At 67.0% G+C, this 15274-nt stretch overlaps 2 protein-coding genes across 4 annotated transcripts in view; one reads left to right on the top strand and one right to left on the bottom strand.

Moving 5' to 3' along the window:
- ADAM15 (ADAM metallopeptidase domain 15) overlaps positions 1–6611 on the bottom strand; it is an 8085-nt gene extending 1474 nt beyond the window's left edge. Inside the window, exons 1-21 of one of the 3 annotated variants that reach the window (XM_027909548.1) lie at positions 6539–6607; positions 5488–5591; positions 4805–4881; positions 4500–4578; positions 4317–4393; positions 4047–4224; positions 3905–3967; positions 3754–3822; positions 3497–3666; positions 3336–3420; positions 3113–3261; positions 2855–3032; positions 2661–2753; positions 2374–2569; positions 2187–2295; positions 1963–2113; positions 1818–1895; positions 1621–1732; positions 1386–1524; positions 669–722; positions 294–399 (exon numbers count right to left, since the gene is read on the bottom strand). In XM_027909548.1, the coding sequence (XP_027765349.1) occupies positions 294–399; positions 669–722; positions 1386–1524; positions 1621–1732; positions 1818–1895; positions 1963–2113; positions 2187–2295; positions 2374–2569; positions 2661–2753; positions 2855–3032; positions 3113–3261; positions 3336–3420; positions 3497–3666; positions 3754–3822; positions 3905–3967; positions 4047–4224; positions 4317–4393; positions 4500–4578; positions 4805–4881; positions 5488–5591; positions 6539–6581 (2310 nt within the window). In that variant the 5' untranslated portion in view covers positions 6582–6607. Of the gene's footprint in view, positions 1–293; positions 400–510; positions 723–1385; positions 1525–1620; positions 1733–1817; positions 1896–1962; positions 2114–2186; positions 2296–2373; positions 2570–2660; positions 2754–2854; positions 3033–3112; positions 3262–3335; positions 3421–3496; positions 3667–3753; positions 3823–3904; positions 3968–4046; positions 4225–4316; positions 4394–4499; positions 4579–4804; positions 4882–5487; positions 5592–6538 lie in introns of those variants that run through there. The other 2 variants (XR_003574084.1, XM_027909549.1) reach the window with 2 other exon arrangements.
- A 1348-nt stretch (positions 6612–7959) lies between these two features.
- LOC114071699 lies at positions 7960–15187 on the top strand. Its single transcript, XM_027909546.1, has 30 exons — positions 7960–8346; positions 8431–8601; positions 8723–8824; positions 8927–9124; positions 9229–9294; positions 9385–9598; positions 9679–9836; positions 9972–10136; positions 10224–10391; positions 10489–10589; positions 10675–10796; positions 10893–11008; positions 11084–11177; positions 11275–11447; positions 11493–11534; positions 11622–11747; positions 11825–11899; positions 12003–12131; positions 12215–12354; positions 12448–12625; positions 12794–12937; positions 13062–13180; positions 13260–13414; positions 13597–13696; positions 13793–13888; positions 13965–14091; positions 14210–14326; positions 14408–14550; positions 14675–14788; positions 14903–15187. Exons 1-30 carry the CDS (start codon positions 8028–8030, stop codon positions 15155–15157), a joined length of 4227 nt encoding a protein of 1408 aa, XP_027765347.1. The 5' UTR covers positions 7960–8027; the 3' UTR covers positions 15158–15187.
- Positions 15188–15274: the final 87 nt, after the last annotated feature.

Genomic DNA, 15274 nt, shown 5'->3' with positions numbered 1-15274 from the left:
CCGGGCCGAGCCGAGGGCAGCCGGCTGCGGAGAGAGGGAGAGCGGGGGCAAGCCATGCAGCATGCGGAGACCCCCCTCCCGCCGCCAAGCAGAGACAGAGACCCCCCCCTCAGCCCTCAGCTCCGGGGCTCAGCCCCGCCACGGGATGGGCACCGGTCCCGGCAAGCGGCCGGTGCCAAGTGGCCGTGCCAGGCTGCTCCTGGTGCCACAGAGCGGGGACCAGGCGGCCTGGGCATGTGGGACCCCAAGGAGCGGAGCGAACCCCCCGCCCTCCATCGCCCCCCCATCCTCACCTTGCTGCCACGCATGACCTGCAGCTCCGTGGCCTGGCGCCACTGCGGGGGCCGGGGGCGCGCTGGGGGGCCCTGGCTGCTCGATGGGGGCTCTGGCTGCGAGATCCTGCGAGGGAAGAGGCAGGATGAGACCCCGCTCGCTCCGGGCACTCGCGGGGGACCCCGCACGGCGAGCGAGCCACACCGAAACACCAGCAGAAGCCCAAGAGAAACGAACCCCTCGGCGCTGGAAGAGGAGACACCCGCCCGTGCCCCTGGGGGGGCTGCCCCACACCCCCTGCGGGCACTGCCAGGGGAAGAGCGCAGCACCGGAGGCCTTGCGAAGCAGGACAGCTCGGGGACAGCCCCACGCCCGGGCGCCGGCGGTGACGTTACCCGCTCCAGCCGTCGGCGGCTCCGGGACCCAGGAACCGCACCCGGGTCTCAGCACTGTGGGGAGAAGAGTGGGGGGCTCAGCCCAAAGGCTGGGGGGCCAAGGGGGGGCAGCGGCAGGAGGGGACGTGGGGTGACGATGCACGACGGGGCTGTGACCTGTGCTGGGGACGCACACACAAACACACACACGGACTGTCACGCGTGCGGGGGACACGCGTGCGCACCGCTTGGTCGGCCGCCCTAGGGGATGCACACGTGTGTGCCGCACATGCACACGCCCCGCTGACACGCTACACGCGTGCATGCCCGCATGCAGGGGGCTCTGGTGCCTGCCATGGCGTGCAGAGGCGAGCGTGGCACCGGCGTGGCACACGCGTGCAGGGGCACGTGTGCCGCAACACACGTGCAGAGAGAGGCGTGTGCGCCACAGCGCAGACATGCAGAGCTGTGTGTGTGCCACAGCACATACATGCAGAGCTGTGTGTGTGCCACAGCACATACATGCAGAGGTGTGTGTGCTGCCTGCGTGCCACAGCACACGCGTGCAAAGGTGAGCGTGCCATCCGTGCTGCCTGCGTGCCACAGCACATGCGCTCAGAGGTGAGCATGCCATCCACGCGCCACCCGCGTGCCTCGGCACACGCATGCGGAGGCGTGTGTGCCAACACACCCTGTGTCCTCCACATCCCCCCCCTGCTGTCCCTCCGTCCCCGGTACCTGTACTGGCAGGAGGTGCCCTTGCCGAGCTGGCAGAGGTGCTTGTGCAGGCCGGCGCGGCGGGCGCAGCAGAGCCCCAGTGCCAGCGCCAGCCCCAGCAGGGCGCTCACCAGCAGGGCTGTGGGCAGGGCGCTGCCTCCTGTGGAGAGTGGCACAGTGGCACGTCAGCCCCCGCCATGGCCCGTCACTCCCCCCCCCACGCCCGGCACAAAGCCCCATTCTCCTCGTCCCTCACCTCGCTCGAGGCCGGCGGGGCCGCTGTCCTGGCTGCCCCCCGTGCCGGGGCTCTCGCAGGTCGGGGGGGCCCAGCCCCGCTCGCAGTGGCAGTGCCCGTGGTTGTTGCACACCTGGGAGGGGTGACACCGGCCCAGCTCAGCCCCCATGCAGGGCAGGTCCCCACCTCCACCACCCGCTCCCCGGCCCTGCACTCACTCCATGCCCGTGGCACTTGCTCTGGCACTGTTGGTCGCCAAGCACGGAGACATCCTGGCACCGGTGCTGGAGGCACATCTGCAGGGGAGGGGGGATCAGCATTTGAAGACCCCCCCAGCCCCTTCCCTGCTGCCCTGGCACTCACCTTCCCAGGGCCACAGGCAGTGCCGGGCAGCACCATGGCTGCATCACTCACATCCTCGTCCCCAGGCAGGGGGGTCCCCTGGCAGGACCCTCCTGGTCTGTCCCCACGGGTGCTGCCGCGCTGGCACTGCAGCATCCCACAGCCAGCATCCCTGTGGGGACAGAGGGGTCAGGCCAGGGGGGAGTGGCAAGGGGGAGGTGGCAAAGGATGGGGACATCACTCACTGCTGGGCGCAGGCGATGTAGGAGCCGTTGGGGAGCTGCCCGCAGTGCCCACGTTCATCCCCTCTGGCGTTCAGGGTGGCCATGCAGGAGCTGGGCACAGGGCTGGCGCCTGCAGTGGGGGGACAACGAACCTCAGCACCCCCACCCGGCCCCTGGACCCCCTCCCCGACCCTGGCCCACGCCATACCTGTCCCCAGCAGCTGCTGGCACTGCCCCTCGTAGGTGGCACAGGCCCCGCCGTAGCAGCGCGCCCACCCGCCGGCGCAGGGCTGCCCATCCTGCAGGAACGTGTCGGGTGGGCAGTGCGGCGAGACCCCGTCGCAGAACTCGGGCAGGTCACACTCCCCCCGCGGCTCCCGGCACAGGTGCCCAGCGTGGCGCAGCTGAGGGGGGCATGAGGGGCACAGTCAAAAAGGGAAGCCCCCCCAAAGCGAGCGGGGGACTCGCCCACTGGGGGTGCCCGTCCCCACGCACCTGGCAGTCCTGGCAGCAGGCGTCCCCGCTGGCACATACGGCCCCCGGCATCAGCTCGCAGGAGCTGCTGTTGCAGCAGTGATCCGTGCACTCCTGCAGCAGAGGGTGGCACTGGCACACTGGAAGTCACCCTGCCAGCCCTGCACACCCTGGGGCACAGGGGGACCCCATCCCGCCCGGAGCCCGGCCCGTACCACACTGAGGCCGCAGTCACAGCTCTCGCCCGACTCCAGGAAGAAGTTCCCACAGGTGGGGCTCCCAGCCAGGAGCTGGGGCTCGGGCACGTTGGACAGGCACCAGCCCTGGCCCCGCTGCAGGCTGCGCTCCAGGTCCTGCCGGCTGCAGTTGCTGAAGCTCAAGCCGGGTGTCAGCCTGCAGGGCCGTGAAGGGGGCGGTGAGGCGGGGAGGGGGCTCGGCCCCGGCCCCCCTGCAGCACTGCCCGCTGCCCTCACCCTGTGGGCGATGCCATGATGCAGCCGCGGTCGTGCCGGAGGTCGCTGCAGTCACAGAAGCGCCCGGGGCTGTCGTGGCGCATGCCCAGGTTGTGCCCCAGCTGGTGGGCCACGGTGGAGGCGACGACCAGGACGCTGACCGAGTGGTCCTGTGGGGACGAGGTGGGGGGTGTCTTGGAGGGCAGGTGGTGGGAACACGGGGTAGGGGGAAGGGGGTACTGACCATGCTGACCCCCCCGGAGCGCGTGGGGGAACACATGGAGCCTTGAGTCGACATGCCCACCGCGACATCGTCAAAGCGGGCACCCCTGGGGGAGAGAGCACAGGGGGTCGAGGGGCTGCCACGGCCTCACCCCCCTTGTCCCCATCCTGTCCCCCACTCACGTCAGGAGCTGAGCGTTGTCGTGGGGCAGCCGGGGCAGCAGCTCCTCCCGGCGCCAGCGCAGGAACCGCTCCAGCGCCGCCCGGGCGCTGCTGCCCACCGGGATCCTGTCACCCTCGCTCCAGACCTCCACTGCCAGCAGGGCCACCCGCACTCCCAGCGGCCGGAAGAACTGGGAGGGGGGGGCACAGAGGGGTCAGAGACCCCTGGCATTGCAGCGGGCACCGGGCTGGGATGGACAGACCCAAGGGGGACTCACCGCGTCCACCTGGTTGGCGATTTCCAGGGTCCGGGAGCGAACACGTTGGAGGCTGGGGTAATTCTGGAACTGAGGGCGACAGGGACAGGGGGTCAAGGGGGTGGCTGGGGAGGGGACAGCCCTTGTTCTGGGCACACTGCCCAGCACTCACCGCAGCGTGGTCCACTACCATCACCAGCTCCACGAACCGCTGCTCCGCTGCTGCCCGCTTGCCCTGGGGACAGAGTGGGGTCAGAGTGCTGATACAGGGACTCTCCCCATGGGGCAAGACCTCCCCCCCACCAGCGACCTACCCTCTGTGGCCTGGAGGTCTCTGTCACCTCTGCCCCGGGGTGGGGGTCCAGGGGATCCTGCCCGCAGGCCCGTGGTGCCACCCGAGCCACCCAGGGATGGAAGGCCACGTGTTGCTCTGTGGGGCCGCTGTCTGGCTCCAGCTCGTAGCTCCTGGTCTCTGACAGCTGCAGGTGGCCACTGGAGAAGGGGAGAGGAGCTAAGAGGTGGAGCCTGCTCCACCAGCAGCACACTGGGAGTGGGCTCACAGACCACCGCACTCGGGGGCTCACCTGAGTCCTGCACAGGCACAGAGGTTGGCCCAGGAGTCGGGGAAGCCCTGCACTGTCCCCTGGTAGCAGCAGTTGTCCTGCAGCAGAGAGGGGGGGCTCAGAATCCAGCCCCAAGCTGGGGTCCCCCTGGGGCATGGGGACAGCTCGGGAACACCTCAGGAGACCACCACGCCCCAGCCATACCTCCTCACTGGGCTTCTCCATCACCCACGTGCCGTTGGGCAGGTAGTAGAGCAGTGCCCCTGTGGCCTGCACCAGATCCCTGCCAGAGACTTGTGTCACCCCGTAGCAGGGACCCCCAGCTCACCCCGCCCTGAGCACACACTGGGGGTCCCAGTACCTCTCATCCTGCAGCAGGTGCACCCTGGGACCCCCAATCCACCCGTGCCATGGATGGAGACAAGGAATAAGGGACCCCCCCACCCTGCATGGGTCTGGGACCCCTTTCCCACTCCCATCCCTGCTCTGCCCCAGAGCCGCACACTCACCAGTTTTGCTCCAGCTCCAGCACCAGCCTCGTCCCCTCCAGCTCCAGCAGGACCCTCAGCTGGGTGGGGAACCCCTCCTGCCACAGGCCATAGTTAGGGGGGATACCCCCTGCCCCAAGCTGCGTGTTCCCCCCATCCCCACACACCATCAGAAGCACCGTGACCCCCGTGGGGCGTCGGGGGACCCGCCTGGCCCTGGCACGTGCCCGGAGGGAGAGGTCGGAAGGGATCCCCTGCCCAGCCCGGCCCCCACCCTCGCTCCCTGCAGGAAATGTCCCTCCCTCCCAGGCTCATTGTGCTGGGGAAGGGGGGGTTGGACGGAGCGGGGCCCCCACCCCGTCCCCCCGCGCTTCCTGCCCGGTGCAGCGCAGCGGAAGCGTCGGAGAGACTCCCAACGGCCACGGGGTGGGATGGGCCCTTCCTCCCCAGCTGGGAGGGGCTCAGGGTGGGTACCCCGACCCAAAAATGGCCCTCCCAGCATCAGGAGGGTGAGGGGGATTTGCTGGGATGCCCCCATCCCCACTGCCCCTGGGGTTCTGGGTGCTGGCACAGCTAGGGACGTGGCACCAGGACAGCGTGTCCTGCACTGAAAAGGGGACAGGGGGAGGAGTTGGGGGACAGGCAGCCCCCCCCACACGCTGTCACAAGCATAAGGGACCCCAGGGATGTTGGTGGGGGCTCACCTGGGTCGCCTCTGCCAAGCTGAGCTTTTGGTTGCCCCGCAGGACCCACGGGGTCACGGCCCAGTAGTGTCCTGGTTCTGCACTGTGCTGCCACAAGCTGTCACCTGCGCAGGGCCCAGGGCCACTGTGTCACCTCTGTGACACCGCTGTGTCACCCACCGCGGCTCAGACCTCCCGGTGGCCCATCACATCCCAGACCCCCACGGTCACCCACTGCATCTCAGACCCCCACGATCACCCACTGCAGCCCACCAGGGCAGGGGAGCAGGAACAGGGACCCCCACACTCACCCCACAGCAGCCAATACACCCCCTCCCCACAGAGCCAGGGGAGACCCCTCCGATTTTGGGACGGAATGGGCTCCCTGGCCAGGCCTTGCGTCACCTCGGCCAGCTGCCCAGTACAACCAGCGGAGGGACTGGGCAGGGCTGGGAGCCCGGCCCGGCTGACTCAGAGCCCCCCCCTCGCCAGGTCTCGGGGGGACCCCTTCCCTCCCGGGGCCCGGGGATGCCGGAGGAGGGTTAGGGGGGTACACAGACCCCACTCCCCAAGGCCCCACCAAGCCCGGGGACAGTCGGGTCCCCACGGCTGGAGAACTGGGGCACCGAGGACCCCGGGAGGACACACCGAGTGTTCCGGGGGGGGAGGGACAACGAGAATCCCCGGGAGGACGCACCGAGCCTTCCGCGGGGGACACACCGAGCGTCCCCGGAGTGGGGGGCACGGAGCACCCCGGGGGGAGACACCGAGCATCCCCAGGGGGGCACACCGAGCGTCCTGGGGAGGGGGGACACCGAGCAGCCCCAGGAGGACACACCGAGCATCCCTGGGAGGACACACCGAGCGTCTCCCGGGCAGCACCGAGCGTCCTCGGGGGCGGTCACCGAGAGTGCCAGGGAAGGGGGCACCGAGCTGCCAGAGGGGCTACGACCCTCCGATCCCATCCCGGCCGGCGGCTCCCCGCGGGTATCCCTGCGATGCCCCGACGGAGGGGGGGCGAGGAGTGGTCTCGACCGACCCCCCCACCCCCGGACCCTCGTTCCCCGCTCACCTGCGGCGCTCCCGCTGCCCCCGGTGCTGGCGGCGAGGAGCATCCCCGCGGTCAGGAGCAGCCGAGGCCCCATCGCCCCCGTGGCCCCCCCGGGCCGGCGGCCCCGCGATGCCCCGCCGCGGCCGCCCCCGCCGGCTCCCGCCGCGCATGGCCCCGGCACCGGCACCGGCACCGCCACCAACCCCGCCCGGCTCGGCCCCAGGGGCGGAACTTCCCGCCCGGCCCCGTTCCCCCCGTTCCGCTCTGCCGGCACCGCCCAGCCCGGGGCGGGGAGGGGGTGGGTTCTGTGCGCGTCTGGAGTGGCTGGTGATGCGTGGGAGTGCCGTAACGGAGACACCGGTGGTGATGCTGCGTGTGGGACCCCTGCCCTCCTCGTCCCGAGACCACCGCCTGCATCCCTCTGGACAGCAGAGACCCCTGCCTTCATTACTTCATAGAGTGGAGACCCCCACCTCCATCCCCCGGGACAGCAGAGACACCCACCTTCACTTCTCATGCTCTGGAGATGCCCTCCTTCATCTGCCTGTACTCTGGATACCACCACCTTCATCACCCCGTACAGCAGAGACCCCCACCTTTATTCCCCAGGGCTGCAGAGACCCCCACATTCACCATCCCGTACTCCAGACACTGCTGCTTTCATCACCTCATGCACTGGAGACCCCCATCTTCATCATCCCCCACCCTCATTACCTGCACACCTCACCCCCCCAACCTTCACCTCAGAAGATCCCCTGCCTCCATCCCCTCTACACCCCCTTTCTTCCCTCCATATCGGATCTCTACCCCCAGCAGACGCCCCCTCACAGACCCCACTTCATGTGAGGGTCACAGCCTTTATTTCCTGGGCCCCCTCCTCTCTGCTGTGCTGGGAGAGGCCGGGGCCGTGGGTCTGCTGGCGAGGCATTAAATGCTCATGGGCTACAAGTTCTGTGGTTCCTCATAAGTTAGTATTTTATTTTCTATTGGCTCAACGATCCTCTCGCTTCTCCTGCTAATTAGGCCACGTGCTCAGTTTTCTCCTCCTTTTGAGTCAGTGGGGTTTTTGACTCGGTGGTCGTGACCACCTCTTGCTGGAATTACCCAGTTTGCCCTTCGAATTTGGTGGTTGGCTTTGTCTCTTCCTCATCACCTTGTGGTTGTGTGGCCGAGTGTCCTCGGTCTGTTGGTTCAGCGTTCCGCTGGCCTTGGTTCCCGCGGAATCATTGCCTGAAGTTTCTTCCCTCTACAGCTGCAGGTAATGGGGCCTATTAGACCTGCAAAACTGGCACATGTTAAATAGAATCTCTCTGTTTGGAATCCCTACACCAGGGTGAGCAGCACCCACCGTGCTGGAGCAGCACCGTTGTGATGCGGGAACCGACAGCGTTCGAGCGTTCCAACGGAAAGGTGGTAACGTGGGAACCGACAACGGTTCTCTGGAAACTGCTCATTCTGCCTGCTCTTATCCCACGGAGAGGGAGCTGGTGGGAGCAGCAGGAGCCTCAGTATGGGGCTGGTCTCGGGGTTGTGCAAAGCCCTGCGGGGGCAGAGGGGCCGGGGCAAGAACCCGGCACCGCGCCCCAGGGCCAAGCGCCATCCAGAGGAGCCGAGTGCGGCACTGGAGTTTGCCCGCAGCGTCGGTGGCCTCGTGCTGGGCCTGGCTCTGGCCAGCATTTATGGGTTGCTGGTGCTGCTGGTGCAGGGCCACGACGTCTGGTACTGCCTGTGCATCACCATCCTCCTGGGAGCAGGGCTAGGGCTGGGCATGGCCTTCTCCAGGAAGACGCGGATGATCGTGCTGCTGGCGCTGCCCCACTTCTTCACCAGTGAGCAGCCGTGGGTCGGGGAGCCGGGGGGGTGCTGGGGGTGTGAGCTCCCAGCTGAGCCCCAGGATTTCCCTGTCTCTGCAGGGGAGGGGAAGATGCTGATCGTGATGCTGGCGCTGTGCATGACGGTGCAGGGCCCTGGCACCAATGTCCTGAACAACATCTCCCAGCTCGCCAAGGCGCTGTCGTGCGGGGCCGAACTGGCCCAAAACCAGACGGCCGAGCGGCTGGAACGCGCCAAGGAGCCACTGCTGAGTGAGCAGGGGGCTGGGGGGAGGTGGGGGGGACTGCAGGGGCCCTTCCTGGGGGAGCCCCAGCCAGCCCCAGGCTACTCTCACCCCTCGGGGTGTGTTCGGGGGTCCCCCCCTCTCTGCAGACCTGCAGAACAAGATCAAGGACATCGGCCAGAACGCCAAGGTGGTGGGCGACCGAGTCCGCAAGTTCGTCCGCTCCATCACCGGCTCCACCAGACACGTCGGTGAGCGGGGTCCCCAAGGTCCCCAAGGGTCTGCTCAGCTCTAGCACCCCCCACCCTGCTTTCAGTCCACTTCTTTCTCCAACACCCACTGCCTGCCCCCAGCCCGCAGCCTGCGCAGCGTCTGGTTGTGGCTGTCAAAGGTCGGTGACATGTGCAACAAGGAGCTGGGGTCACCCTACAGCAGCTGCATTCGCTGGATGGATAAGGCCAAGGACGACTGCGAGCGCGCCCTCCCCCTCCTCTTCTTCATCTGCTACATCATCCTCGGCTTCAAGTGGCTCTGCAACCTGGCTGATGTTGGTGAGTTCCTGTCCCTCTGCAGCAGGGGGGGTTTCAGGGGTGGTGGAGTGGACCCGTGTCCAGCATGAGGGTCCCACCCTAACAGAGATCCCCCCTCTCTGCAGTTGGCGCCTTCTTCTGCATTGTCCCAAAGTACATCCAGAGCTTCGTCCGGGCAAACATCGCAACCCGTGAGTATCCTGGTGCCGTGGGGGGTCAGGGGCCCCTCTTGGCTCTTGTTCCCCTCCCCCTCCCAGCATGGCCTGCTGTCACCTCTGCAGCCATCACGGACGCCCTGAACCACGTCCGCCAGGAGTTTGAGTTCAACATCTCAATCGTGCACCGCTTCAACGTCAGCCTCAACGCCAGCAAGAGCCTGGGCCAGGTGTCCCTGGACATAATGGAGGCCGTGCAGCAGCACCTGGAGCCCTACCACCACGGCCTGGAGGTCTTCTCCTACATCTCCTTCCTGGCCATCATCTACCTGAGCTTCCAGTGAGTGGGCCGGGGTCCTGCTCTGGGGGTGGGCACCCGCTGTGTGCCGCCGGTGCTCAGCTTGCCCGCCGTGTCCCCAGCGCGATGTGGTACCGGCGCCGCTACCTGTGGGACGACACCTTCGACAACGTTTACATCACGCGGCGCTTCGTGGAGCTGGACCTGCGGAGGGCGGAGCAGGGCAGACCCACCGTGCTGCCCCTGACGGCGCGGGAGAGGGGCCGCTACATCCCCCCAGGTCAGCCCCACCCCTGGGTGGTGTGTCCCCCAGCCCAGCCCCACCCCAGGGGGTGTCCCCCAGCCCAACCCTGAGCGCAGGGAGGGGAGTTGGGGTTTCCTGGCTCTGCCTCACGGTGCTCTCGTGGCCATCCAGCCGCGCTGTGGCTGTCGAAGAACGAGAGACTGCAGTACGGGATTCAGCTGATGGGGCTGCTGCGCCACGTGCTGCTGGGCTTCAGCATCATCCTGGCCGACTACAGCATCTTCTGGTTGCTTGACCTGTTCCGGCACCAGCTGAGCGGGGAGATCATTGCCAGGGGTGAGCAGCACCCACCGCACCGGAGCAGCACCCTCGGGGGCTGGGGCTTTGGGGTGACCCCAGGGCTGAGCCGCTCTCGCCCCGCAGCGCCATCGACGATGGCCATCAGCGTCAATGGGACGGGCTACACCAGCGAGATCTTCCAGGACCTGGTGTCTGCCTTCAACGCGCTGCAGGAGGGCAAGGTCTCGGTGCTGTCCCAGGTCTGCCTCATCGAGCCTATGGAGCCCGACCACAGCACCTACATCACCATCGGTGCGCAGACCGAGGGGGGGCTGCACCCTCAGCGACCCAGGTGGGTGGGGAGGAGTAAGGGGGACTGGCCTTATGTGACTCGTCTTCTTCCCACCAGGAATCCTCTACGGTCTCTGGCTTTTCATCACCATCTTTGGCTCCTACATGGCACGCCTGCGCCAGGCGGTGTGTGCCGCCTACTACCCCTCCCGTGAGCAGGTGAGAAGCCCCCCCCGTGTATGCATGTCCCACTCTCCACCCCCTCAAGCAGCCACCTGCCCTCACCCCATCCCCTCCATGCCAGGAGCGTGTGGTCTTCCTCCACAACGTCATCCTGGCACGGCGGGAGTGGATGGCACTTGCCCTGCGCTCAGGGAGCACAACCGATGGTAGGAAAAGCAAGCTCTTCCTCCTCCTCATCTCCAGGTAAGCTCTCACAAGGGATGGAAAAGGGCAGCAGCATCCTTGGGGGTCCATGGCAAGGATGGCATTGCCCCATGGAGCATCACCCTGTGCCCGCAGGTTCCCTGCCCTTGCCCGCCTCTCTCGCTTCTTTGGCATCGAGCAGAAACACTGCCTGGCCTGTGGGACGGTGGAGCAGCCGGGTTTCAACGCCTGCATCACGCCCAGCTGCAGAGGTAGGAGCCCCTCTAGCTCGAGGACCCCCTCCCCAGAACATGCCCTTTCCCCTCTGATGGTCCTGTTTTCCTCAGGGTTGTACTGCAGGGATTGTTCCAGAGCCCTGAAAAACACCTGCTCCATCTGCATGGCCACCCTGAACTACTCGGACTCTGTGGACGAGGAGATGTGAGCAGAGGGGTGCTGGGAGCCCACCCGAGCCTGGGGGGCTGCAGTGGGTGTGGGGGAGGGCTGTGGCTCACCCCTCTGTGCTCTCCCCGCTCAGGGACTCCAGCGATGAGGAGATGCTGGACTACAAGGAGCAGGCTGAGAGCAGGGACAGCGAGCTGCGGGAGGTGGTGGCCCTGTGGTCACCCAGCCCTTCCCACCGTGGAGAACGCCACGACAGCACCGGCGTCGGTTCTAGGGCAGCATCCCACGGTTCTCAGCTCCAGGAAAGCCTTCCTGCTGTTGGAGCCACGAAGCCAGCAGCCCCTGGGAAAGAGCCCTCGGCCGGGATAGAGAGGAAGAAACGTCCCAACACAAGTGAGATCCCCTCCCACCCTGCTCCCGGCCAGGGCCGACCGTGGGGCAGTGGGAGGAGGCAGGGCTGACTCCTCCCTCCCCACCCAGCCCTGAAGCGAGTGGTGGTCGCGGTCCTGCCCTCCCCGTGCAGCCGGTTCCTCTGGAGCCGGCCGGGCGAGTATCGCTGCAGCAAGATCTTCCTGGGCGCTGGCTTCGGGATGCTCCTCAGCCTCGGTGAGTGTGTCCCGCTGCCGGCCACGCCACGGAGCCCGCGGCACCGGGAGCTCAGGACACATTGTTGGGTGTTTCAGGACTCTGCCAGCTGCTCATCATGCCTCTGGACCTGTCAGAGTCATACAGAGTGAAGCTTACCTGGGGGCTGACGGGTGAGGATGTGGCAGGGAGGGGACTGGGGTGATGGGGGACCATGGGTGGGGGACCCAGGGTATTGTCTGTGAGACCATGGGGTCAGCTCTCTGCTCCCCACAGGGGTGACTGCCTTGGGCTGGGCCACGTCCCCCCACTTCCGCTGTGCCAACCTGCTCATGGTCCCCAAGTTCCTGGGCAAAGAAGGTCGGCTTTACGTTCTCTCCTTTGTCTTCGCCGCCATCTACCACGGTAGGGCCCTTCCAGCGTCCCTGTGCCCCACAGTGGGGTCCTGAGAGCTGGCGGGCTCTGAGCCACCCCTGCTCGTGCCCCAGGGCCCGTGGCCAACCTCTGGCACAACCTGATGGAGGCGAAACGCTCGATGGACTGCGTGGTGGATCTGCAGGTCAACCACACGAGGGGTCTCTGGCAGGTGTCGACGTCCCCCCTGCGCCGCGTCATGGAGGAGCTGGTGGTGAGGGGGGGGGCTCAGGGGAGGGGGCAAGGGGGGGCTGGGGGAGCGGGGCCGAGCCCCTGCGTGCTCGTGTCCGCGCCTGTGTCCCGGCAGCGGAGCGGGGAGACGCTGAACACGGAGATGCAGAACCTCTCGCGCGCCTTCGTGGAGCTGAACGACCAGGTGGCCAGCGACGAGGGCTTCGACCTGCGGCAGCAGCCGGACAAGGGCCCCCAGCGGCCCCGCAGCACCCAGGAGCTCTACGAGGCAAAGACCAAACGCCGCTGTGCCAGTGAGCAGGACGGGCAGGGGTTGGCAGCACGCAGGGCAGGCGGCTGCCAGACAGGAGGGGCCGCCTCAGACCCCCTTGCTGGCCCCACGGGCACCCCAGACGAGGCCTGGGCCAGCAGGGCTGCATCTGCACAGACAGCTGAGGGTTTCTGTCCCCTCCCTGCCCCAGATGTGCTCGAGAGCGGTCGTCAGCGCTGCTTGGACTATTTCAAACGGCTGCACGAGACCTGCATGAAAAAAGTGGCCGTGCCCCTCATCAACCACGTCCTCTGCCTGCCCATGAGGCTCGGGTTCCTCTGCCAAGCAATCAACCGTGGGTGATGGGTGGGATCCACGTCCCTGTCCCTGTCCTCCCTGGAGGGGCAGCTCCAGTTCTGCCCCCCACAGATCCTGGGACGGCAGCCACAGCCACCACCATCCCCATTCCATCCCTGCAGTTGTGACCTACTGGTGCGAGGAGGTCCCTGTGGACAGCAACTTTGGGAAGGTGTACGACCAGGTGAACAACTCTGTCCAAAGCCTCAGCCAGGAATTCACTGCCAGCATCGTCTACAAGGTGGGTGCTTGGGCACCCTGCGGGTCAGGGCAAGGGCGGGGGCCACATCCTGCCCTGCCCCACGGCCCCTTCGCTGCAGGAGGAGCACCAGGAGATGCTGGTGGGCGCCAAAATAGTGGAGCAGCTGCAGGAGGAGGTGGCCTCGCAACTGCGGGAGGAAAGGGCCCGCCTGGGCTTGGCCGTCTCCTTCTTCCGCATGTTGCTGTCCTTCACCTTCCTCTTCGTCTTCTTCTCGTGAGCTTTGGGATGGTTGGGGGGTTGGGGGGGTGACACCCCTGTGCCAGCTGCGGGGCACAAAGGGTTGGGGGCCCCCTTTAGCAGGGGGCCTGGGGGGGAATTGAAAACAAGGGGATGCGTCCTCAGGGGCTGCACCCGGTGCCTCCTTTCCCCTCCCTGGATCTGCCCTCTCTCGCCAGGGCTTTCTACTACACCTACCGGTACTGCCACGACATTGGCTTTGACAACTGCTACATCACCACCTACTTCCGACAAATCGACGCCCGGCGTGGAGAGCAGGTTGGGCAAGGGGGAAAAGGGGTGGAGGGCGGCCTCCCACCCCCGCTGAAGGGTTCTGGGGGGCTGTGCTGAACCACCCCGCTGCCCCTCACCCAGAACAAGCGGACGCTGCTGCCCCTGCTCCGGGACGAGACCTCGGCTTTCGTCTTCCCGTGCCGCCTGGCCCTGCAGCGGCCCGAGCTGAAGTACATGGTGAGGGGCTGGGAAGGGCTGGGGGGGTCGGGGCTTGGAGGGGCCAGCAGGCTGTGACAGACCCTGCTCCCCGCAGGTGATGGAACTGCTCAGGTGCATCCCACTCCTGCTCTTCCTTGCCTTTGTCTGTGGCCTGGACCACTTCATCTTCAGCGTTCTCAGCATCATCCAGAACCACTCCTTTGTGCAGTATTCCTACCAAAGTGAGCCCACGGCCCTGAGGGGCAGCCCCACGGCCCCTCTGTGCTCTGCAGGGCAATGCAGGGGGCCCCCCCAGCCCTCCCCCTGCCTCCTCATCCTTCCCATCCTCCCATCCCACAGCCAGCCACCACATGTCCGTAAACGTGATGGGCACGTCCCTGATGGCGCAGCTGCTGCGGAGCACCATCGGCGCCCTCAACACCTCCTTCGACACCCAAGTGGACACCTCCAACTTCGGTGAGCCCCTGCCAGGGATGGGACCTTGGGGATGGACCCCTGCCTGCTGCAGGGGGGCTCACGCCCGTGCCGTGTCCCCAGCCTGCCTGCCGAGGCCCCACGGCATGACGAGGGAGCAGTACCTGAACACCTGCCTGCCCCTGGCTGCTCTGGCCCTGCTCTGCCTGGCCCAGGTCTACCCGTTCCGCCTGCGCCGAGCCATCGCCGCCTTCTACTTCCCCAAGGTGAGCAGCACCCCCGACACCCCCTGGCACGGCCTGAGGGGGTGAGTTTTGGGGCGGGGTTTGGGGTTTTGAGGCGGGGCTGGTGCCCCCAGCCACCCACCCCTCACGGTGTTCACTGGCACAGCGGGAGAAGACTCGAGTGCTGTTCCTGTACAACAAGCTGCTGCGGCAAAGGAGGAATTTCTTCCAGCTGCAGCGGAGGCGCCTCGCCCGGAGAGCACGGCAGCCCCCGGGGCTGGTGAGCGGGGTGGGGGACACGACGAGTTTGGGGAGGGGGGGGCCTCGCTGTCCCCTGAACTGCTGTGGGGTGGCTGCTCTGCCAGAACCCCACACGGGTCCGTGCTCGCCGCAGGGGACGTCGCTGCTGGAGTGGTGCAGCCAGCATTGGCCTTGGCTGCGCCGCTGCCAGCGCCGGAGCTGCACGCTGTGTGGGACGCCCGGCACCCCCTGGCACCAGGTCTGCCCCGCTCCCGACTGCAGGGCCTTGTACTGCGATCGCTGCTGGACGGAGGCGGGCGGGACGTGCCTCGCCTGCAGCCCCGAGGAGCCCGGGCTCGTCCAGGACAGCGAGGAGGAGGAGGAGGAGGAGCTGGGATACGCGGGATGACGGGGTCGGCAATAAAGGCTGGGATCGCCCTGCGTGGAGTGAAGTGGGGTCTGTGGGGTGCGTCTGCTGGGTGGGGAGGGGGGAGGGTGTTCTTTGTGTGCGATGCTGAAGGTGGGG

The sequence above is a fragment of the Empidonax traillii genome, unplaced genomic scaffold (assembly GCF_003031625.1).
Source record: "Empidonax traillii isolate 1590-97213 ecotype Southwest subspecies unplaced genomic scaffold, ASM303162v1 scaffold2208:size32521, whole genome shotgun sequence".
Classification (NCBI taxonomy): Eukaryota; Metazoa; Chordata; class Aves; order Passeriformes; family Tyrannidae; genus Empidonax; species Empidonax traillii.
This window is presented reverse-complemented; position numbering and strand designations above follow the sequence as displayed.

Excerpts from the sequence above, each read along its gene's own strand:
- LOC114071699 (XM_027909546.1), top strand. The coding sequence starts at position 8,028 with ATGGGGCTGGTCTCGGGGTTGTGCAAAGCCCTGCGGGGGCAGAGGGGC. Across the intron at positions 11,535-11,621 it reads GAAGAAACGTCCCAACACAA|CCCTGAAGCGAGTGGTGGTC; the intron begins GTGAGATCCCCT and ends CTCCCCACCCAG. Across the intron at positions 13,697-13,792 it reads ACGCCCGGCGTGGAGAGCAG|AACAAGCGGACGCTGCTGCC; the intron begins GTTGGGCAAGGG and ends CCCCTCACCCAG.